General features: G+C 39.7%; 1 protein-coding gene across 13 annotated transcripts in view; it reads left to right on the top strand.

Moving 5' to 3' along the window:
* VPS13B (vacuolar protein sorting 13 homolog B) overlaps positions 1 to 24042 on the top strand; it is a 922277-nt gene that overhangs the window by 101902 nt on the left and 796333 nt on the right. For all 13 annotated transcript variants that reach the window (XM_073330465.2, XM_073330462.2, XM_073330464.2 and 10 more), the window contains exons 5-7: positions 2242 to 2409; positions 4491 to 4672; positions 13335 to 13509. In XM_073330465.2, coding sequence (XP_073186566.2) covers positions 2242 to 2409; positions 4491 to 4672; positions 13335 to 13509 — 525 coding nt within the window. The remainder of the gene's footprint in view (positions 1 to 2241; positions 2410 to 4490; positions 4673 to 13334; positions 13510 to 24042) is intronic.

The following is a 24042-nucleotide window of genomic DNA, read 5'->3' as shown; positions in this document are numbered from 1 at the left end:
CATTTTAGAATTATGCAAATGCAAATCATCTGATAAGAACGTATACAGGGGAAGTATGTGAATTTGTACTTCTATAAATTGAAAACGGCTAATCAATTTTGCTCAAATGTGGACCAAAAAGCCCACACACATTTTAGGATGAAATCAAACGAAGAAAATTGCAGCCCAATATTTGTATGATAGACTGGAAAAAGGAGAGTTGGAATAGAAGTTGAATCTCAACTTTAATGCTAACTATCTATAAGGAGAAATTATCCTCAAATTCAGAATAATCTTTGTTTGTAAATTTAGTGCAGTAGTCCAGCTTACATAAAGTGGATCAAGAAATGGAGTGCCACATTAGAAGCAATATTATCAGCTTTCATTAATGTGGTAACTGAACTCACTGAGAACGTGAAGGCTCTATTAAAGTGAATGTTGGTAATCTGTCTCCCAGAGATAATGACCCATCCTGGGCAGATGGTACCAACTTGTAACAGGGATCTGACTGTTGACTGTCTCTTGCACGTTGGCAACACTTGTATTCTGTGTCATGGCAATGAGATGGTATTAAAAAAAAAAGAATGAAATTTAGTATGGGTATCTAGCTGGTCAAGGGATGAGGCATTATCAATGGAGGTGGTGTGGGAGGCACAACAAAGGGGAGATGAGTTCTCTGGGAGCAAAGCATAGGGTTGCGGGAGTGCTACATGTTTTATTTAGAAGGGTGAGGCTGCTGCACGGTTCTGGGTCACAGAGAGCCCTACTTTGACAGCTTGTTGAAGGACCTATAAATCCTATCTGCAGCCCCAGTTAAAAGCATCTTACATTTGCTCTAGTTTAGTAAATTTCTCTTCACCGTCCATAGAAAATGGCATCCATCATCAAATGTCTTGACATTAGTGAGCAAAGTTATGGAAGTTAGGTGAATAAATATTTTGTGTAAATATGAAATTCTTTGTGTACCCTGTACACGAGACATTATTATTGGTACGTGTGGTATGTTTGCATTTGCTATGTTTTAACAACATTCTTTGAAAGGGGCCCAAAAAATTGCTAAAGATTGTGTGAGGTTCTCTCCTCCTCTCCCCCCCCCCCCAGTGGATTTAAAACACACTAAAAAGTAAATCATACCCCATTAACGTGTGACATGAGTTTCTAAAGGCAATATTTTATTTTGTATAATAAGTGGAATAAGTTCTAACTTTAACTGCCTTTTTTCAATCAATTTAAACTATAGTGACCATCACTGTCTCCATAATATACAATGCATGTGTTTTTACATATGATATTGATGTATGGGTAGGTAATAACTTAAAATATAGTGATGCATAAGTAATATAATTTAAAATATAATAATTTTTAAATAGTTGTATCTGTGTTTTTTCCTTTGCAGCATAAATTAATTGGCATTGTTAATATATTCCGTATACAGGAAAAACTTGAATATGGATAGGAATGCATTTCTTTCCTGTATTGTTCAGATGAGAATTTTTACCCTCCACTGGGAAAGCATAAAAGAGTTAGTTTTTCCAGCCATGTTATGGTTGAACAAATTTAAATAGGTTTCTTCCCAGTAGGCTTTATTGCAGGTGCTAACTGTGTGAGTTGTTGACAGAAATTGATTCTGTTATACCTAACAGAGTTCTTACTGAGGAGCACATGAATATATTGGTCATTAAAATTTAAATTGAGTAATAAAAGTACTTAGAAAGATGGATGTTGTTCTGTGACTTTTTATAGATGGATTCAGAAGGAAAAATACATGTAAAGGCATGTATTTTGAACTGGTATCCTAGTAACTTTGTATATTCTTTCCAAGTCCATTTCTATCTTTCTTTGAAAATAGTCATTTTTGTATGTTCACATAAAATCTTTTTGTAGCAGTATTTTGTGATCTCCCCACACAAAAAAAAATTTTTTTGCACTATCCTGAAAAATTAAATTTGAAGGTTAATTTTTGCCATCAGGTTTCAACATAACAATCTAACACCTAATACTAATAGACGAGAATTTTGTTTTTATATTTCCTCTGCCACACTTGTTGGAAGCTAATCCACCCAGTAGCACTCAATGCAGTCTTAAAGAAGTTATGTGCCTTGTGCTTTTGACTAGGAAAAGGTTAGTATTCTGATGACTGGGAATAGATACACCTTGGAAATAATTTGTTTTATTTTTTTGTAATAATTAAATTAATAGTAGCATCTCTTTCTCATAGTGTCAGAGATTCATTCTGTTTGTCTTTTTGTTTCCATTTGATAGGTTATGTGCAGAGTTTGATTAGGCGTGTTGTAAACAATGTCAACATTGTGATCAACAATCTCATATTAAAGTATGTGGAGGATGATATTGTTCTCTCAGTCAATATCACGTCTGCAGAATGCTATACAGTGGATGAATTTTGGGATCGTGCGTTTATGGACATCTCTGGTGAGTAGATACTTTTGGGTCTTAAATTCTGTAGTATTAGGACTGTTATTCCTTCGATGGGAGTTTAAATTTCATGCAAGTAGCTTTCTAAGGGTTGGAAGTGAAATTGCTTCCTATTATATTTTCAATTTTCTTTTTTAACATAGTTGTTTTTTCCATTACCAGTACCTTGCAGGCCACAATATGGTAATTTTATATGTTGACTATTAAGTAGGCTGAATGCAAATGCAAACATGTGCAGTGTATTTTATGGGATAGAAGGACCATCAGTTATTACATCAGTTAAGGGAAATAATACCTGCCACATCACATTTCACTAGGGGAAAATATCAAGTTATCTGTTCATTTTAGGGTGGGGTTTGTCGTCCTCAATACCTTGGTATCGGAGTGCCTCATGATATTTAATCTATTTATCTTCACAATTCTCTTGTGTGGCTGGGAAGTCCTATTATCCTCATTTTACAGATGAGGAACTGAGGCACAAGAGAGACTTGCCCACAGTCACATAGGAAATATGTAGCAGAGCAGAGAATCGAACATGAGTCTCTTGCATATTGTGCCATTATCCTAACCACTGGACGGTCTTCTCTAGCGAAAATTTATAATAATTATGGTAATATTATAACATTATAAAATATATCTGAATCCAAATTTATCATAACATTTTATTTTGCTTCAGAAATTGCAAGATAAAAACTTATCTGACGAAAATGTGCAATTTTGGCACATTTCATTTTTGGCACATATCAAATCAACAAAACTCTCCCAGGGAGAGAGAAATGAGTGGGCTGGTCTTATCCTTGTGCACAGACTACAGTAGCTAGGAGTGTTTTAAGGTCAGCTCTGAGGTGCAAAGTGAGTTGAGAAATTTGCACTGTGCGTGGCTCTAGCCTATATTGTTTGTTCTTATAATCACCAAATTCACAAGAAAGACCATCTTTGAAATATGCATTTTATTAAAAGTTAAACTGACCACAGCATGGAAAAACAGGTTAAGGCATTCTGCCCTTCTCAGCTGTCGTTGGATTGCAGAGCAGGGTGTGGAGGGTGATCCATACGTCATTGTTTCCCAGTTGCACTAGTCATCCCAGATAGAGTTCTCTTAAGAGAAAGGGTCTCACTGGGTAATCCATTTGGCTGGGGCATAGGAGAATTGATAAAGGGGCCAAAGAAGGAGAAAGAAGGACTTTCCCTGTTCTGCCTTTGGCTGCAAAATATAAAATTCTTCTTAAACAGGAAAATGTATAATTTTTTTCTCTGTTAGTCAAGGCCATACAAGATCTTAGAAAGAAACTACTCTTTTTGTGAATTGATTTTGTATCTTTGGAGTTTTCTGCAACTCTGTTATTTCTAGCAAAATTATGATTATAAGGAAAAATTAATGTTTTTGGTTAATGATAATTCAAGGATTTTGTTGTCCTTGCAGATTTATAATCAAGTATCTGAAAATTGAGAGAACATTTTGGATATTCACTTTCCATATTCTCTGCCTAATTTTTAACTATTGGCTTCAGCTGTTTCCACCTCCCCCACCCCCCTGCTATTCTGAGTAAAACTGAATGTACCCTTCGAGTGCATTATTGGAGGTGTAATGTTTAGATTTATTAAGTTCTTTCTTCCCCTTTCTTTCAAGATCAATACTCTTTCCTCCTCCCCCCACCCCCTCTGGATAATCATTATTACCGGGGATTTGAGGCCTCTGCTATGTTTGGGACAATAGTTTTCAAGTGTGGGTGGGATTGTTATCTCTGTGGAAGTTTTTTTTAAGTGTAAAATGCATGTTTAAATAGAAAACATTTTAGTAAGCTGTAAAGATAAATATATTACCAAATGCTTACTTAGAAAATTCTTTTTCTTGCTAAAGCTCTTTATTTTAGTCATGTGAACCGGTAATATTTGTGGTAGCTTAAATAAAAGATAACACTGTTAACTATAATGGCAGTCTCTTCTCTTTCTGTCAATATTTATTTTTATTGATTATTACTGTTCGCTCATAGATTAGTATACTATGCATATTAAGTATTTGGTTTTTATTTTTTATATTTTAAACTGTCTTAATATTTTTTCTTATCTTTTTAAAGCAAATGATCTGGTACTAAGGAAGGTGATTAATTTTTCTGACTGCACAGTGTGTCTTGATAAGAGAAATGCTAGTGGAAAAATTGAATTTTACCAGGACCCTCTCCTTTACAAGTGTTCCTTCAGAACTCGTCTGCATTTTACTTATGATAATCTTAATTCCAAGATGCCATCTGTTATCAAAGTAGGTATCAAAGTGTCTTCTTTTGTTTCCTCACATCCATATGTATGAACTACTTTTCAGGTTTTAAGTGTATAATTTGACATTCATAAGAAAAACCAAAGAACATGAACACTAACATAGTACGTTAACTACTATGGAATTTTTGTGTCTTGGTTTATTAATAGACTGCATGTATTATGTATACTAGCGTATTTAAGAAAGAAAAAGTCATGTTCAATCCAGACAGCTTTTTGCTTGAGTTTCAAAAATGATTGTAATAATTGTACCACAGAATAAAGAGTCAAGAAAACAGAGGGGAAAAAGGGAAGCTCAAAGTTAAGTTTGGGGACTGCATGATTTAGGAGATTAGTAATGGGACATAGAGCATTTTCAAATCTGGCCTAGACACTGATTGGTATTAAGCAAAACTTAATATAGTCAGTGGTCGAGGTGTAAAAAATTCGTGGTCCAAGTCCAGTTCTTAATGGGCAAGTATCCAATATCATACACACACATCTGGCACTAAATGACCAAAACTCTTTACAGACACTTGCTATTTTTAAGTGCTTATCTAGAAATGTATTCATGCAAAATGCTGCTTAGACACTTGTTTTGCACACATGAACTTCCAGTAGCATATGTGCAAAGCAGGCAATCAGCACCTCTTGTGATCATTAATTTAATTTTTACTGATACACTCTCTAGTAATTTTTCCTAGCAGATGTAGGTATCTTAGTACATAAAATACATCCTATTGTGCACTGGTGCTCTTAAATGTATACAGTACTTAGGCAAAGTGGGACCAGTTAATCCTGTGTTAATTTTTTTTGTAAATTCATTTCTTTTGTGTTTTTTTTAGAAATGAGTAAAAGCTGAGTCTTTACGGATATTAGGACCTTTATAACTAAATCGTCAATGATTTTAAAGCTTACATGGACCATCCTGATATTAATGATTTATCATACGATTGACTGTTACATACGTATTAAGGCCTTTATGATTTGTGGTACTAGTGCAGTTGGTGCATATGTGCAATAATACTGTATGCTAAAATCCTGTATTTTTGCACTTAAAATCAGCAAAGTTATTCTTTTTAATTTTGGAAAAATATTCAGTCAGAGACTTGAGATCTTCTATGCCAAGTTTTAACACAGATCAAATTTTTATGGCTGAATTATAAACCTCTGACAATAGACATTTATAGTGGAAACATTGACACAGTCTTCAGGATAGTGTCAAATGGTGCTGCCGTTTTAATAATGAATTAGTTACTTTCTTTTACTTCATTACATAAAAAACTTTTTTTTATGGATCCTAAATTACCATAAAACACATGCCAGAGTACATGGAGCAATGTTAGTGTAATTACGTTTATATTTATGTGAAACCCACCTCTTTATCTCTGTTGGTGGTCAGTCATTCCCATCTTTTTTAAACATTTCAATGTGTTCAAAGACTCATCTTACCCACGATTCATATTTTGTTGATTTTTGGTGATATTGTCCCTAGTTACCATATTTTTTCATTTTCAGTATGTGATTTACAGATAAAATACTTTAACTTTGTACATTGTCCTTAGAGATGTCAATAAAAGATTAGAACATTTGGTCTTATGCTGCTGGATAAACGTTGAAGTCAATCCTCAATTGTTAATAAAATAAGCAGTATAGTAATGTTCAATGTCAGTGTTCTTTTATACTATTCTAAAAGGATTTTTATACTGCTTGATTCCTGTAGGTTTAAATTATTGATTCAGTAGAGAAATATTTTCTTCATATATCATTATTGATTTGCTGCATTCTGATTTGATGTAAACAAGATGGTTACGTGCTTTAGTTAGAGAGCAGTTATAGAAAAAATTACCATTTAAATATATATATATACACACACTATTTTAAATGTTAGGTTTCTGATTGGATATAGGTGTTCTTTAAATGTGCTCTTGTAATTTATATTAATGAAGTCTGTGCCAGCCAATCAAATCACTGGATGGCTGGCATTCATTCATGAAAACTTTAAAAATGTTAAACTTCCCTGCTGTAAATGAAATGAATTTATAGCTTGAACCATTTCCTCTAGTAGATAAGTGTATTTATGTCCAAAATCATCATTACTGCAGTTGTCACTAACTAGTTGACTGTTTTAGCAGAGAGGCTAGAGTGGAAAGGTCTGGCCCTTATCTCAGTAAAATTAACCCAAATCCACAGCCAGTTCCCCTGGGACAGGTATGAGGAAGGCTGTCAGGTAGTTCGCATTAATGCTTCATGTACTGTACTTGTTCTGTAGTTAAATAGAGGGTGCCGTCTGTAGGAAGGTTTGTTTCATTTCATGGGAGTTACGTTTACTTAAAAACAATTTTTTTTGTATACCTGGGAACTAGTGTATTCATAAATTATCTCTTTGGGGGGTTGGGGGGGAGGTAGAGTGGGGACCTTCACGAAGACATTGGACTTCCAGTCTGTGATTCCTCCTTTATGGTGTTTCTCCAGTTTCAATCCCGCTGACCTCTATAAAATTACAGGAAACTTTTGAGATCCAATCCACAGATTCAGTCTGGGTTGCCACTGGCAGCTCCGTCTTCTCCTGGCACTGGACTAGATCTGACTGGTGCTCAAAATGGCTGCCAGTTTTTACCCCTGATAGAACTCGCGACTTATTGGTCAGAAGTGTCCAGCTTCTAATTAAGAGTGTATGTGTATACATGCATGACTGTCTGCCATTAATGAAGCCTTCCACACCAGCTTCAAAACCACTATTGAGCATGATTAACTTCCTGCACTCCTTTTCGTGTACTGAAATAACTACTTGTTTGCAATCACACAAATCTTTATACTGCCACCTTGACTGGGAAGGTTTCCAAATCAACTCAGAACAAGTAAAAGCGGCAGTTGTAATTACAGCAATAAATATTTTGGCTGAGCACCAAAAAATAAGAAGAAAAATGAAAAGGGGGTTATGTGTGCGGATGGCAATGTTTTCCTTATATTTTTCTACATTGTTGGATATCATCATGAGCATCTTGGACTACGTTTCTGATTTTATTTTTAGATGTTGGGTCAATAGCAATATGCAGAAGTGCATTTTGCCCTGTGTGGATACTTGGGACTATTATCAAGCCACTTTTCATGTTTCATGAACTATATATTGCATTAATGTCAATATTGATCCTTTTTATTCTATTAGTGGAGCTGTGAGTTTAAATCTGCCTGGCAGAATATATCTAGGATGATATGTAATTTATTATAATAGCTGATTTTGTGCTACACTGAAGATTATAAAAGAACGTAGCCACTTTTTTTTATCCATTTTGGGATTTTGCCTTTCAATTGTTTCTTCTTTGAGTGGTTCTGCATAGTCCCCTTTATGCATAATGCCCTAACTGGTCTACCCTTCCCCATAGCGTCTTTGAATGCTCTCAGGGAAAGGTTATATAAGGAGGTGTTGCACTCTCTACTGTCTGTCTTCCTTCCAGCTGCTTCAACCAGATGGAAGTGAGCTAATCTGGTCCTTCAGAGCTGGGTTTTTTAGATAATTGTTGTTGGTAGCTTATAATGTTAGTTAAATTCGAGAGTTTGTAGTTGTACTTAGTTTAATATAATTTTAGTTTTGGTTCTGTATGATGACAGAACCAAAGAAAAAGCAGATGTAAGAGGTGTTCTTTATGCCCAGCTATCTTCCCGGTGTCAGATGACCATGTTAGGTGACTTAAGAGTATTGGAGAAGGCCACTCTCCTTTTGGATGTTCTGTTTGTCAGATTTTTACATTCAGAGCTCATAAAGAATGGCAGAATAGACTGCAACTGTTCTTGCTTAAAGAAGCTGTTGTTGCTAAGCCATTGGTCTCCAAGAGATCATCAGATCCAAAGATTAAGAGAAAAGGAGTACTAGTGGCACCTTAGAGACGAACCAATTTATTTGAGCATAAGCTTTCGGGAGCTACAGCTCACTTCATCCGATGCTTATGCTCAAATAAATTGGTTAGTCTCTAAGGTGCCGCTAGTACGCCTTTTCTTTTTACGAATACAGACTAACACGGCTTCTACTCTGAAACCAAAGATTAAGAGGCCTGTTTTGGCTCTGGCTGCCTCATTTAGTAAGGCTAAGATGCCTAAAAGATTCTGTCTTCATCGGTTCCAGATGAAGTTCAGAAATTGCTTCTGATAGATGCTGAAAGAGGTATCCTAGGGTCCGTGGGGTCAAGAGTTTTATTCAAGATATTTCCTGGTGTGGAAAAAAGATGGGGATCTCTGACCAGTTTTAGATTTGAGGAAGTTGAACAGGTTTGTTTGAAGTTTTGTTTTTGAATGTGAATTCTAGCCTCCATAAGTCCCTTACTTTCAGTTATGGATTGGTTTACAACTTTTGATTTAACATATGTGTATTTCCATATTTCTATCTGCAAAATCATCATAAATACCTATGTTTTGTGGTGTCACAGGGACATTTTCAATACAAGGTCCTGCTTTTTGGCCTTTCTACAGTCCAAGAGTCTTTACAATGTAATTTTCTATATTAGCAATGCATTTCAGAAGGCAGGAAACCTCTGTTAACCCATATTTAGACAGTTGACTGCTGAAGTCTCCTTCACACAAATATCTGCTAGGCTACATCCAGTTTTGCTACCTCCGTTCCTACGGATTTATGATTGCTTCTGAATATTAAAAAGTCAAATCTATACTCCACTTAGATCCTATAAAGTGGATCTTCTATCCTGGACTTGGTAGTAGGAAGAGCTTTTCTCCCTGAGGAAAACATTCTGAAGATAGTACAATCTACTTTTGAGATACATCGTTGTTGAACTCAGAAAGTGATTTTCTTTTTGGGTCTGATGGGTCGTATGCCAGCAACTACTTGTTACTCAATTTGCATATTTCAGAATGAGGCAGTGAGACGCTGGTTGGGTTGGTTTACAAGCTGGACAACCTTCACATGTTCGTCACCATGCCTAAGAACATTTTAGATTCTTTGATGTGGTAGATAAAAGAACTAATGTTCTCGAGGGGATCTTGGTCAGTTCCCCTTTGCTGTCGATAATGATAAATCTGATGCATCGAACAATGGATGGGGAGCTCATCTGGAATCTTTCATAGTTCAAGGTGACTGGGTGTCCCAGGAATAGAATTTACACATAAATGTTTTAAGATTAAGGGCTCTTCATCTGGCTGTCAGGTCTTTTCTTCCTCATGTAAAGAGGAAGGTTGTTTCAGTTGCAACAGACAATACAGTGGCTATGCATTATGTCAACAAACGAGGTGCCCACTCTTTTCTGCTTTGTGCTAAGGCAGTCAATCAGTGGGATTGGAGCATTGTTTGTTTGTTTGGTGGCCATATATCTAGCAGGGGAGAGCAGCGTGTTGGCAGATCGGCTCACAGAAGCAGTTTCAGATGCACGAGTGATCACTGAAAGATTATGTGGGCAAGAGATTTTCTCCAGCTGGAGTCTGTCCAAACAAAATGATTCAACAAAATGTCTCTTCTGTTCAAGAGCATGAAAGAACAGTCAGTCCATCTCGGTCACTTTCCCTCTCTTTCCGTTAATTCAGAAGGTGGTGAAGAAGATCGGACAGGACAAGGCAAGAATGATCCTGATTGTTCTAGCTTGGCCGAGGCAACATGGACCTGCTCCAGCTGTCATAGAGAACCAGTGTACTTCTTCCTTTGTCTCCAAACCTATTGTCACCGCAGCAAGGCAGGAGTGTTCTTTCAGATCCCAAGTGTCTCCATCTGATGGCCTGGACTATAGGACTTTGATTAATCTAGAAATATCTTGTTCCATGTTGCTGCAGAATGTATTCATTCTAGAAAACAATCTGTGAGGAAATATTACTTGAAATAGGTTAATTTGCTTCTTGGATGCAAGGCAAATCTGACTTATTAGTTTCCATTTCTATTCCCTATATATTAGAGTATTTGATATATTTAAAGTCTGAGGGGCTAATTCTTTGAGTTCATTTAGTGGATCTTTCAGATTATGATGCTTTGATTGATGGTAGGTCATTATTTGTACATGATACAGTTAAAAGGTTTATGAAGGGGTTATCTAACTTGTATTGTTCCTGTGGAGATATGGTTCCACCATTGGATCTGAATTTGGTTTTATCTAGGCATATGAAGTCTCCTTCTGAACCTGTGGCAGAGTGCTCTTTATTTTATTTATTTATTAAAACTGTGGTTGTTTCTGCTATAACATCAGCCAGAAGCATGAGCGAATTATATCCCTATTTCTCATAAGGACAAGATGGTTCTTGGACTTGATCACAAAAATAGTATTTGAGTTTCACTTCAGTCGGACAGTTAATTTACCAGTGTTTTTTCCAAAGCCACATGCTAATAAAGGGGAATCTCCTTTAGATACTTTAGACGCTAGAATGGTTTTAGACTATTTTTTAAATAGAGCAGAAGATTTTAGGTGGTCTTTTTGGTTATTTGTTTCTTGTGCTAAGAATCATGTGGGTTACAGTGTAGTTGTCCATACTATTTTCAGATGGGTTAAACAATGTATCTTTAAATATTAGAAGTTAGCAGCATTCCCTCTGTCTACTGTTATGAGATGTCATGTCACTAAGGCAGTTGAAGGATCCTTTGCTTATTTTAAACATGTTCCTGTCGGGGAAATCTGTAAACCTGCTACTTGGAAGTCAGTCTGTACATCTACTAAATTTGCTTTGGATTTGGTTTCGAGAGCAGATGCGAGATTTGGTAGAGCGGTGCTTCAATCATCACTTAATTAGAGCTCTGTTTCCTTCTGTGTTTTTCAGTACTGCTTGCCAAAGTACCCATAAGTGGGAATATGTAGAGCCACTTGAAGAAATGAAGGTTACTTACATGTAACCAGAGGGTTTTTTTGATGTGACCCCGCATATTTGCTTTTCCCACCCACCTTCCCCATCTTTGTTAGCATCCTATCTTGGTTTCTCTGGGTCAGTGATAGCAGGAACTGAGATGGCAGAGGGCACAGGGCCCCTTATATAGCCTCACCCTCAGAACATTTGAGGATGTTGAAAGGAAGGGCAGGAGGGGGCACAAGTGTGCTCTAACAGGCACTGTTTGGAGAAGATTCTACTGTTAGGCTGTATCAGTCAGCACATTACCCATAAGGGTAAATATGCAGAATCATCTTGAAGAACTTCATTTTTATGGCATAATCACCAATTGATTTAAAAAATTTTTTTTTTGAGTATCAGGGACAAATGGAGACAGATTTTGAATGACGCTGCTGAAGGGTTGCTGGAAGCCCTGAAACATGGACTTAAATTACCAACCTGGCTATGTTTTGATGAAAATAGCAATGAAATGTCTCATTTGTGGGGTCATATTCATTAGTGTTTTTTTCTTCTGCTTCAGCAAAGTTTCATGTTGTGGTATATTTGATCATGAAGAACCCAAAGAAACCAGTTTTCTGTACTTTTAAATGGGCATGACTTTTCTTTTCTTGCTATGTAACAATGTTTATATTTTACTTTTGAAAATTATTTATTTTCATTAGTGCAGTTGCTTCTTTTCTACCACTTCCCTCAACCTTAGGCATGTTGACTCAGATAAATTCATACACTGCTGATGCTTAGTTATCACTAAACACCAAGCATCCATTTGCAGTACTATTCAGCAACTTTCCATCTCCAGAAGTTGGAATGAGAAACAGCCATCTACTGATTTCAACGCTGTAAAGCAAGGGTAGTCCATTATTTTTTTCAAGGTCCCAATTTCTTGGTCAGGTATAGTCAAGGCCAATATTTTTAAAAAACAACAATAATGATAATAAGTAAATAAGATTTTGGGGTCCATTCAAAAGTGTCTGGTGGTCCAGATTTGGCCTGTGGTCCACTTACTGACTACACCAGCTGTAAAGTATAAAGACTGTTATGGATGAGCTAAACAGCTTTAAATAGAACACCTTCCAAAATTTTTTAAATTTTAGTAAATCAAGCCGCCTTCACAGTTCCTACTTCTACACATTCTTCTCTCTTCAGCTTCCAGTGATTAATTCCAACCACTGATCATCCACCTCTCTTCAGTCACTACTCTCCAGCCATTCTCTTATCTTCTCTGGAGTTCTAGAGAGTTTCCTTATTTCCTAATCGATATAATTAGGCATAAAAATATGTATATTTTGTTCTCATTTTGCTTTCACCTTTTTAGAATAACTACTTGTCATTCGCAGATTGAAATTAGGAACTTGATGTTTCTAGGATCAAACTTTCAAATATATAGACATACGATGCTTCAAAAAAAAAAAAATGAAAAAACGAACAAACCTTCCAAAACCCAGCTGACTTGAATTTTTCTTCAGGGTGGTGGTTTTTTTTATTGTTGCAATGGTTTTTACAGCCCTGGAATGCTTTGATCATTTTCTCCTACATAGCAAAATGTGTTCAATCAATTTCAGACACCCCAAACTTTAGTGTAGAATGTTCTCCTTTATTGTAACATAAGTTGTTATAAAAATGTAAATTAAAGTATTTTTCATGCACACATCTCTGCCATTAATACAGTAAAATGTTGTTTTTATTTAGGTTCCAAAGTGTGAATGTTTTTGACTTAAAGATATTATAATGTTGTGATACTGTTTTTGAAGAGAAAAAAATAGGGATGTTCTATCTATAGCATCATATCTTACATTTTAAAACTTGATTTTAGTGAAAACAATTATGATTTTTTTTGCTTTATATTCTTTATATTGTAGATTCATACGTTAGTTGAAAGTTTGAAGCTTTCCATCACTGATCAGCAGCTCCCTATGTTTATACGCATAATGCAGCTTGGGATTGCTCTTTACTATGGAGAATTGGGAAACTTTAAAGAAGGAGAAAATGAAGACCTAGTTTGTCATACTAAAGATATATTGGGAAACATCTCAGGTACATATAACTGTTATTTCTCAACCAAAAATAATTGTGTTTTATTTTCTGATTTTTAAAAATGTGAGTGTTCAACACAAACTATTACAGTGTCTTGACAATCTGTAATCTGGTAGAGCTAATACATTGTGCTATGTAAGTGTGTAATACTCTTAACATTATTTGTGTGTTATGCTGAGAAAGCTATTTTGATTATCCTAGCTAAGCTGAGGTTGTTTCTGGACAAAACTTTGGATTTTGATGATCATGCAATGTAGCGGGAGACTTGGGGTTGTTAGTTAGTATTTGATATTTTTTAATTTAATTAAAATATAGCTTTTTGATTTTGTTTTTGTGTTTTGACTTTGAAACTATATATATACATATATTTATTTTATACATATATTATATTGAACACTTGTTCAAGTGGTTGCACATGTGAATTTCATTCTTGGTGTCTGTGTACCCAGTGTATGGCCATCAGAAACTTTTTCTCTCAGCAGTATCCGGTGAGTGGCTTGAGCGCTGTTTGCCGTCACTTTCCACTGCGTGTAGGTATAAAAGACAAAGCTGCCCCCAGCCCCTCTGTTTCTTCTGATCTTCTGCGACGGTCGTTGGAACCCCTTTTCATTGCTAGAACAGCTTTCTCTCAGCCTTTATGTACATAGTCTAGTTGTAATTAGTAGTTGTAGTTAGTTTAGTTTTAGTAGTTTAAAAAAAAGTTAAGATTTTATAGTTTTTCCTTGTTTCAGGTTTCTGTTGCCGCCACCGAGGCATGCCTGGGTCACCAGGCTTCAAATCATGTGCTTCTTGCTCAGAACCTATGCCTGTGAGTGACTGTGTTGGGGCGGTGCCCCACCTCCAGGCCAGATTGGGCTACAGCAGGCCAGAGCGGCTGTGCAGACAGGCAGCCAATCAGAGATGGCCTGCGGGGAGCCAATCACAGGAGAGCAAGAGGCAGCCAATCAGGGTTAGGCTAGGCCTTATATAAAGGCTGCCCAGGCAACAGGCAGGCAGTCTCTCCCAGACCTTCAAAGGGGAAGGTCTGACTCCTGAATGAGGAGACAAGCACCTGGGATAGCGCAGTGCTGGGCAGGCTCGGGGGAGCAGAAGGGGGTGAGTGTGGACTAGGGGGCATGCTGGAGGGCAGTGTCCTGAAAGAGGACGCTGCAAGAAGGGAACAACACGGGTCCGGACGCCAACAGAGAGCGAGAGACTGACAGGACACCACCAGTGGAGGGCGCTCCACATGGACTGAGCTAATTCCCAGAGGTACCAACAGGAGGCGCCGCGGTGGTGAGTCCCAGCCATGTCACAGTGACCCATACAGCATTTATTACAAATACCTGGGTGGGGCACATGTGATGGACCAGTGCCAGATTTGCCAGGACTTCAAGCATAGAGTGAAAAGCGATAGGGAGGCTAGGCTGAAGTTCCAGCTCATGGACGTGGAGCTGAGATGACCCTCAGAGCTGTCCTGGTCTGACTCTGTGCCAAGTGCTGCAGCTTCAGTCAGAAGTTTGCCTCCAAGAGTGTCAGAGTCCCGGCACTGGTCACTGTCACCTGTGCCTAGGAAGGAGCATAAGTCTTCCAGAGAGGCTCTGATCAGAGGAAGATCTCCACCCCCAAGTCTGCAAAGCAGGGGGAAAGGGAGTCAAGGCAACTGAGATCTAATCACCCCTCCTCCAAATCCGTGCCTAAAACTGCACAAAGAAAAGGAGTACTTGTGGCACCTTAGAGACTAACCAATTTATTTGGGCATAAGCTTTCGTGAGCTACAGACTGGGAGTGGCTAAGTCATTATGCAAGGTAACCTATTTCCCCTTGTTTTTTTTTTACCCCCCCCCCCCCCAAAGACGTTCTTGTTAAACCCTGGATTTGCGCTGGAAATGGCCCAGCTTGATTATCATACACATTGTAAGGAGAGTGGTCACTTTAGATAAGCTGTTGCCAGCAGGAGAGTGGGGTGGGGGGAGGTATTTTTTCATGCTTTGTGTGTATATAAGATCTTCTACACTTTCCACAGTATGCATCTGATGAAGTGAGCTGTAGCTCACGAAAGCTTATGCTCAAATAAATTGGTTAGTCTCTAAGGTGCCACAAGTACTCCTTTTCTTTTTGTGAATACAGACTAATACGGCTGTTACTCTAAAACTGCACAGTTAGCTCCAGTCCCAGAATGGGCACCGTTGAGTCCTGTGCCAGAAATGACACTATTAACTTCAGCAGCACTGCATCAATCAGATATGATCTTGGTGCTGAGTACCCTGGAGGCGTTTGCAGCATCGAGGAGTTTACTTTGTTTGTTGGTGCTGATATTGTTGGCGGTACAGGAATCAGCTCCTACGGTACTGTTAAATCGCCCTGTGCCAACATCTGTGGTGCAGCACCTTGTAGTGCACCAGCTGCCTACTTCCTGGACAGTCTACTCATTTGTGCCATCTAAGAGGAAGCTGGCAACGATGGTGTCTCTCTAGCCATCAGTGGGTTCTTGGCCCCAATCACTGGAATCAACTTGGATAGACCCTCCATGGTCTGTAGAAGGGAATTCTTCTTCATTGGACCCCGAGGTGGCCTCATATCTGTCAGTCGTGAAGCAGTACCCACTGCTTTCCACGTAGATCCTTCCTCTCTGGGTACACTATTGAACCCAAAATGGGAGCTTCTGTGGGAATGTGGCGAGGAGGTCATTGGGATCTGGTCCCTTATCAGCGGCTCTTTTGGAACCACTGGGGTTTTCCCCCAGCTTCTGAATCCTCCCCTCCTTGTTCTTCCTCAGTGCCCTTGTCCAGGAGGAGTGAGTCCTTGCATGAAGCTGCCCCACTTGCAGTGTCTGATATTGGGCCCAATGCAAACTATCAGGAAGAGGTTCTGAAGGAGCCAGCAGAACATCTTGCAGAAGAAGTTCAACCACTTCTAGTCTTCTCCACTCTGGATGAGATGATTTCCTTGGAGGCAACATCACTCCCTCCGGACCACTACAAAACTTATCAGGAATTGTTAGAGGGGTGCTTCAGACTTGGGGAATCATGTCCAGGAGGTCAGAGAGTCCTCTCTTTGCCTGATCAATGTATTAACTATGCCAGGTCCACCTAGAGTGCACTGCCAATCAATGAGGTGATTTTGGAGCCCATAAAGACACTATGGCACACCTCATCTTCCTTGTCTCCTACCTTGAACCTTGTGGAGCACAAGTATTATGTGCCCTACCACGGGTTTAACTGTCTGTTCTCCCATCCTCCTACAGGGTTGCTAGTGATTGCAGCGACTAACGAAGGGATCACCAGAGGCTTCAAGCTCCCACCCCCAAATCAAGAGGCAAAGAAATGTGACTTATTTGGTATTGGGGGTATTGTAGCTTAGAATCGCTAACCACGGGTTCTCCTGAAATGTTCTGATTTTAATTTCTGGGGCTCCATGGAGAAATTCAAACATCTGCTCCCTGAGAATGGTAGACAGGAGTTCTCTTCCCTGGTGAACAAGGACAGATTAGTAGTGAGAACTTGGCTGCAAGCTGGGCTGGATGTGGCAGACTTGGTAGCTAAGGCTATCGCTTCTGCAGTCTCCGTGTGGAGGTCTTCATGGCTGCAGTCTTCTGGTCTACCCTATGAAGTCCAGAATATTATTCAGGACTTGCCTTTTGAGGGTACTTTTCTGTTCTCAGAACAGACAGACATCAAGCTTCCTGGCCTTAAGGACTCAAAGGACACCTTGAAGTCCTTGGGTTTGTATGTATCTGCCCCAATCAGAAAGCACTGTCAGACTCAGCATTATCCTGCTTTTCTCCTCATCAAGACCAGAATTAAAAAAACCTGGGTTATAGGAACAGACCTCCCACTCCTTCTGCTTCGGTTCTAGCTCCTGGTCCTCCTGGACACCTTCTAAACAGTTATTCTGATGGGTCAGTCAAGGATTCCATACCAGTCTCCATATTTCCAGACCCTATCTCAAACATTTGCAAAGTCTTCCCACTTCCTCAGTGCTTGGTCCCAAATTACTTCAAACCAGTGGGTCTTAAACACTGAAAATGGGATATACCCTCCAATTTGTTTCTACCCCTTCCTGCCTCCCTCCCTCCCTCCCACCCTTCCTCTGCAGGCCATTCTCATGAGGAGCTCCTGCTCCAGGAGGTACAATCTGTCCTCAAGGGAGGGTACCGTAGAGGATGTTCCACAGTATCACAGAGGGAAAAGGTTTCATTCCTGCTATTTCCTAATATTGAAAAAAGAAAAGCAGGATATGTGGCACCTTAGAGACTAATAAATGTATTTGAGCATAAGCTTTCATGAGCTACAGCTCACTTAAACTTATGCTCAAATAAATTTGTTAGTCTCTAAGGTGCCACAAGTACTCCTTTTCTTTTTGCGAATACAGACTAACATGGCTGCTACTTTGAAACCTAATATTGAAAGTGAAGCGAGCTGTCAGACCAATTTTAGACTGCATCAACTCAAGAAATTCTTTTAAAAGATAGTTTTGTATGGTTACCCTAGCTTCTATTATCCTGTCATTTGAGACTAGTTTGCCACCATTGTCTTTAAAAAATGCCTGCTTCCATGTAGTGATCAGTCAAGCTCATGGACAGTATTTCAGGTTTTTGGTAAATCAAAATCATTACCAGTTCACCATACTACCATTTGGCTAGTCAGCAGCTCCCAGGGTTTTTACAAAGGTTATGGCAATGATAGCTGCATTCCTCAAAAGATTGGAAGTGCAAGTTTATCCCTGTCTGGACGACTGGCTTGTCAAAGGCCAATCAGGGTGCAGATACTGTTAAGTGCATCTCTGATCCAGTCAATGTTCAATGCTCTGGGACTTAGTGCAGTGAAGTTTGTCCTGTCGCTGATCCAAAGGATACAGTTTATAGGGACAGTACTGGATTTGACTCAGGCCAGAGCTTTTTTTCTGGACTTGAAGTTTCAGACAATTCAATCGGTTGTTATAGATCTCAAAACTTACCTGGTCACAACAACGTGACACTGTTTGAGGCTGCTGGGGCACATAGCCTTCTTCCCAGTATGTCAGACTGTGCCTTGGAATTCTGCAGGGTTTACTGGCCTTTGTTTACTCACAGGGCTGTCACCATCTAGACTTGGTAGTGATTATGTCTTCTCATGTCCTCATCTCCCTAGATTGGTGGACAGGTCTGGCCAATGTATGTGTGGGCTTTCTCTTTGCCCCCCTGTAACTGATGGTTCTGCCCTTGGCTGAGTAGTTCTCTACAGACTCAGAGTCTACGGTCTGCAGAGGACTTAACTTTAACATCAACATCAGTGTCAGAGAGCTGAAAGCTGTCAGCTTGGCCTGCCAAGTTCTTCTGCAGCAGATCAAGTGAAAAACCCTTAGTTCTGACAGACAACACATCAGCAGTGTTCTACCTCAACAAATAGGGAGGAGCCCGCTCTTCTCCACTTTGTCCAGAGGCAAGTCTGCTTTGGGAGTTCTGCGTTGCCAACTGGATAGATCTAGAAGCTTTTTTACTTATCAGGCTCCAAAACCATCTGGCAGACCACCTGAGCTGGTCGTTTGAGTTACTATGAATGGTCTCTTTGCTCGGTTGTGGTCAGATACATCTTTCAATGGTGGGGGTCTCCCCAAATAAGCCTTTTTGTGACAAGGATCAACAGTGTCTTCAGTTATGTTACCTGTGAAGTGGCATCCTGGGTTCCCTGACAGATACATTCATACTACCATGGTCTCACAGGCTCATCTATGCTTTCTCACTAATTCATCTCATTCATGGGGTATTACTAAGGCTAAGATGGGACCAGGCCAGAGTAATACTCATAGTCCCAGCATGGATCTGTCAACACAGGGACTGCACTCTTTCCGCACTCTCAGTGAAACCACCTATTTCACTTCCAGTGGACTTGAACTTAATTTCCCAAGATCATGGAAGTCTACTCCACCTGATCCTGCAATCTCTTCATTTAACTGCATCGATGCTCCATGGCTAGATATTAGGGAGCACTCTTGCTCAACAGGGTGCTAAACAGTAGAAAGCCCTATCAGGGCTACTTACCTCTGTAAATGGATATGTTTTTCCATCTGGTTGTGCTATTCTGGACTCTTGCTGTCCCGTTCTTTAATTCAATGCATACTAAATTACTTATTATACCTGAAACATCAAGGATTGGCTGATCTATCAAGGTACATCTAGCAGCTATTTCAGCTTTCCACTCTAAGGTGGATAATTGGTCTATTTTTTCAAACCACATGTCAATAAGGTTTTTGAAAGGCCTAGTCAAATTGTATCCTCAGGTGCATGATCCTGTTCCCCTGTGGGATCTAAACTTAGTGTTGTCAAGGCTTATGGGGCTTACATTTGAGCCTTTGGTCACTTGCTCTCTGCTACATCTGTCAGTGAAAGTGGCATTTTTGATTGCTATTACCTATGCCAGAAGGGTGGGAGAGCTGTGTGCTGCATTAATGTCTGGGCCTCCCTATACTATCTCCTTTAAGGACAAAGTTTACCTGCACCCTCATTCGATGTTTGTTGCGAAGGTGGTGTCTGCTTTCCATTTCAACCAGCCTGTTTACATACCTGCAATATTCCTAAAACTACATTCGAGCAGGGAAGAGGATGTTTGCACATGATGGACATCAGAAGAGCTCTGGTGTTCTGCCTTGACAGAACCAAGCAGTACTAAATCCTTTCAACTTTTCGTGGTGGTTGCAGACAGAATGAAAGAACAATTTGTCTCTTCTCAGATTTCAGAGTAACAGCCGTGTTAGTCTGTATTCGCAAAAAGAAAAGGAGTACTTGTGGCACCTTAGAGACTAACCAATTTATTTGAGCATGAGCTTTCGTGAGCTACAGCTCACTTCATTGGATGCATACCGTGGAAACTGCAGCAGACTTTATATACACACAGAGAATATGAAACAATACCTCCTCCCACCCCACTGTCCTGCTGGTAATAGCTTATCTAAAGTGATCATCAGGTTGGGCCATTTCCAGCACAAATCCAGGTTTTCTCACCGTCCACCCCCCACACAAATTCACTCTCCTGCTGGTGATAGCCCATCCAAAGTGACAACTCTTTAGACAATGTGTATGATAATCAAGTTGGGCCATTTCCTGCACAAATCCAGGTTCTCTCACCCCCTCACCCCCCTCCCAAAAACCACACACACAAACTCACTATCCTGCTGGTAATAGCTCATCCAAAGTGACCACTCTCCCTACAATGTGCATGATAATCAAGGTGGGCCATTTCTAGCAGGATAGTGAGTTTGTGTGTGTGGTTTTTGGGAGGGGGTGAGGGGGTGCTGGAAATGGCCCACCTTGATTATCATGCACATTGTAGGGAGAGTGGTCACTTTGGATAAGCTATTACCAGCAGGAGAGTGAGTTTGTGTGTGTGGTTTTTGGAGGGGGGTGAGGGAGTGAGAGAACCTGGATTTGTGCAGGAAATGGCCCACCTTGATTATCATACACATTGTGAAGAGAGTGGTCACTTTGGATGGGCTATTACCAGCAGGAGAGTGAGTTTGGGGGGTGGGGGGCATGGAGGGTGAGAAAACTTGGATTTGTGCTAGAAATGGCCCAACTTGATGATCACTTTAGATAAGCTATTACCAGCAGGACAGTAGGGTGGGAGGAGGTATTGTTTCATATTCTCTGTGTGTATATAAAGTCTGCTGCAGTTTCCACGGTATGCATCCAATGAAGTGAGCTGTAGCTCACGAAAGCTCATGCTCAAATAAATTGGTTAGTCTCTAAGGTGCCACAAGTACTCCTTTTCTCTTCTCAGAGAATTTCTTCTTGGGTAATCTCATGTATACGCATGTGCTCTGACCTAGCTAGTGTCACCCCACCAAGCAGAGTCACAACTCATTCGATGAGATCTCAATTTAACTCTGCAGCTTTTCTAGCACATATTACAATTCTGGACATTTGTTGCAGGGTAACCGGTTCTCAGTCCACACATTTGCTTCCTATTATGCCATCATTTAGGACTTGAGAGACGATGTTAGAGTTGGATGAGTTGTCCTCCAAACTTTATTTAGACAGACTCTGATCCCACCTCCTGTTTCACAGCTTGTGGGTCACCAAGAGTGCAAAGCACTCTAAAAAGAAAAATGGTTATTAATCTGTTTTGTAACAGTTCTTCGCAAGGTGTTGCATATGCCTTTTCCACAACGTGCCTTCCTACCCCTCTGCACTAAAGTTCCGGCAAGAAGGAACTGAGAGGGTGCTGGGTGTGGCTCTGCCCTTTTATATCTGCATGCAATGGCGTGCATCAGTTATCATTCAGGGAAATAGGTTACTACGGCCATGCGCTGGGTCACATGCACAGACAACAAGAGTGAAACAGACATGTGCAACACATCTCAAAGAACAAGTTATGGAACAGGTTAATAACCCTTTTTTCCCCCTTAAGTGTTAAACTGCAAAGTATCTCCTAAATAAATGTTTTGCATGGTGTTTTCACTAGTGCTGTGTTTTGTTTTATTCTCTTTCTCCTTATTGTGAGAGATGGTATATACCCCGTTTTATCTGATGTTTTATGATCACTTAATAATGGTTATTGTTTGTTGAAGCAATAAATCAGGTGTGTAGCTTTGATGGTTTATTTTATTCTTCTGATAGTTATATCTTTCCTTGTATTTCAATATAAAATATCAAGTAAGTAATTTTATATGTTAATGACTGGGTTTGAAAAGACTTTCAGAATTCAAGATGTCATGTCTGTCTTAATCAAAAGCAGTTAAGATACTGAGCATCCCACACGCTTATCAGAAAACTTTGTTTTGTAGTGGGGCATTGGGCAGAAGAAAGAGGGAAAGGAGGTATTATGTAAATTATCTACTTTTCTCATTTTTGATTTACATCTTTGGTGGCGGTGGGGAACTAATTTAGAGTTTTTGTTTTTAATTTCATTTTAAGAAATAATTTTACATAGGTCTCTAATGTTAACAATCAAGAGTACTCCCTAAAAAGGTCCACAACATTCTTGCAGGACATGTGAAGGTGCTCTGGTAATGGTAGGCTGTGTTGTTGTTGCTGTTAGGATGTTTTGGTAGTTTAAAGCTTCCCAGATGAATTTTAAGAGTAATTCATTTTTTTCAGTGAATGAATTACCACGTGAATAAGAAAATTCTTAACAATGTATCTGAAAAAAAAAATCTTATGTGCTCTGTGGTTTTAAGGAAGTAATTTACTGTTGGAAAGATGTTTGTAGCGGAAACTTATTTGCCAGAAATGTAGCATCTAATATTGGTTGGCACAGATGATAATTTCAGTCTAATGCCAGATTTGGAATTTACTGTCATGCTTCTGCTATGTGGAACTGAGCAAAAAAATTAGTCTATCAGAATTGTCAGTAGTGCTCCTATATTTTTTTCTGAATCTGAAAACTAGTCTTTAAAGGAAATTATATACCTTGTGAGGAATGAAGAGTTTGAGAGGGCAAAAGGGGAGGTGGAGCAGCAGTCTGTTAAAAATGGCATTACCATGTCTTAGTCACTAACAACTCAGATCCATAAGTGTTCCAGAATATTTTCTTCTATGTCCTAACAGATAAAACACAAGCTGGGGTATTTGTTGGTGTCTGCTGAAAGACGCCGCTTGGGAGGGTCAAGAAGGGTCACATGCCCCTCCCCAGATGCCTGATGGGGGCACATTCACCAGGGAACTGCATTGGCAAAAGGAGCAGAACATGGGGCTACCTTCCCCAGCCTTTCCATGCAGCTGCGTCTCCTGGGATCTGTACGGTCCCACTGGAGGACAGGGCTGGGGCAGTACCGGTACAGCTGCACTGGAGGAGCTGCCAGCGATGTTCTGCTCCTTTTGCCGCTGTGGTTCCTGGGAGAGCCCTGCGGTTCAGTTCAGTGCTCCCAGGAGCCAGCGCCCTGCACCGGCAGCTCCTCTGGCACAGCTGTATCTGTCTTCTGGTGGGGCTGTGCTGACTTCAGGAGATGCAGCTGCATGGAAGGGCTGGGGGCAGTACAGCCGCGGTGAAGGAGCTGCCAGCATGGGGCTGCCCTCCTTTTGCCTGAAATCGGTATCTGGCATAGCGGGAGGATAGCACCTCACACCCCACAGGTAAAGTGGGATGCGGAGGGGACGGGGAGGAGTCACGGGGAGGGTTTAAGTGGGGAGGTCACATTTCCCCTTTAGCTCATGCCCCTCTTTGTGTCCCTCCCATGAGTTGCCAAGTCCACCACATCACACTAGGTAACAGGCTGATCTGCTTCTTAAGCAGCTATCTATAATATGTAGGAAAAAAACTGCGTTATCTGGCAATTTGAGTGATGTACTGCCAATATTAAGGTTTCAGAGTTGTAGCCGTGTTAGTCTGTATCAGCAATATTAAAACATCCTGAGAATTTCTTAATATTATAGATTATAATTTCTTAATTCAAAAACTGTTGCATCTAACACAAAGGAATTCTATATTGCACCTCATCTTGACAGATAAGAGCAACTTATCACAGAACTAAAAATTAACAGCAGCATTAAGTACAAGTGATCATGACTTGATCAAATTTATAATTCAATGGCAAAAAAATTGTTAATGCTGAGTTAAGGTTTCTGGGTAGTATTTC

Source organism: Lepidochelys kempii, chromosome 2, assembly GCF_965140285.1.
Source record: "Lepidochelys kempii isolate rLepKem1 chromosome 2, rLepKem1.hap1, whole genome shotgun sequence".
In the NCBI taxonomy this organism is placed as follows: domain Eukaryota; kingdom Metazoa; phylum Chordata; order Testudines; family Cheloniidae; genus Lepidochelys; species Lepidochelys kempii.
The sequence above is the reverse complement of the archived record's forward strand: the minus strand, read 5'-3'. Positions and strand labels throughout refer to the sequence as shown.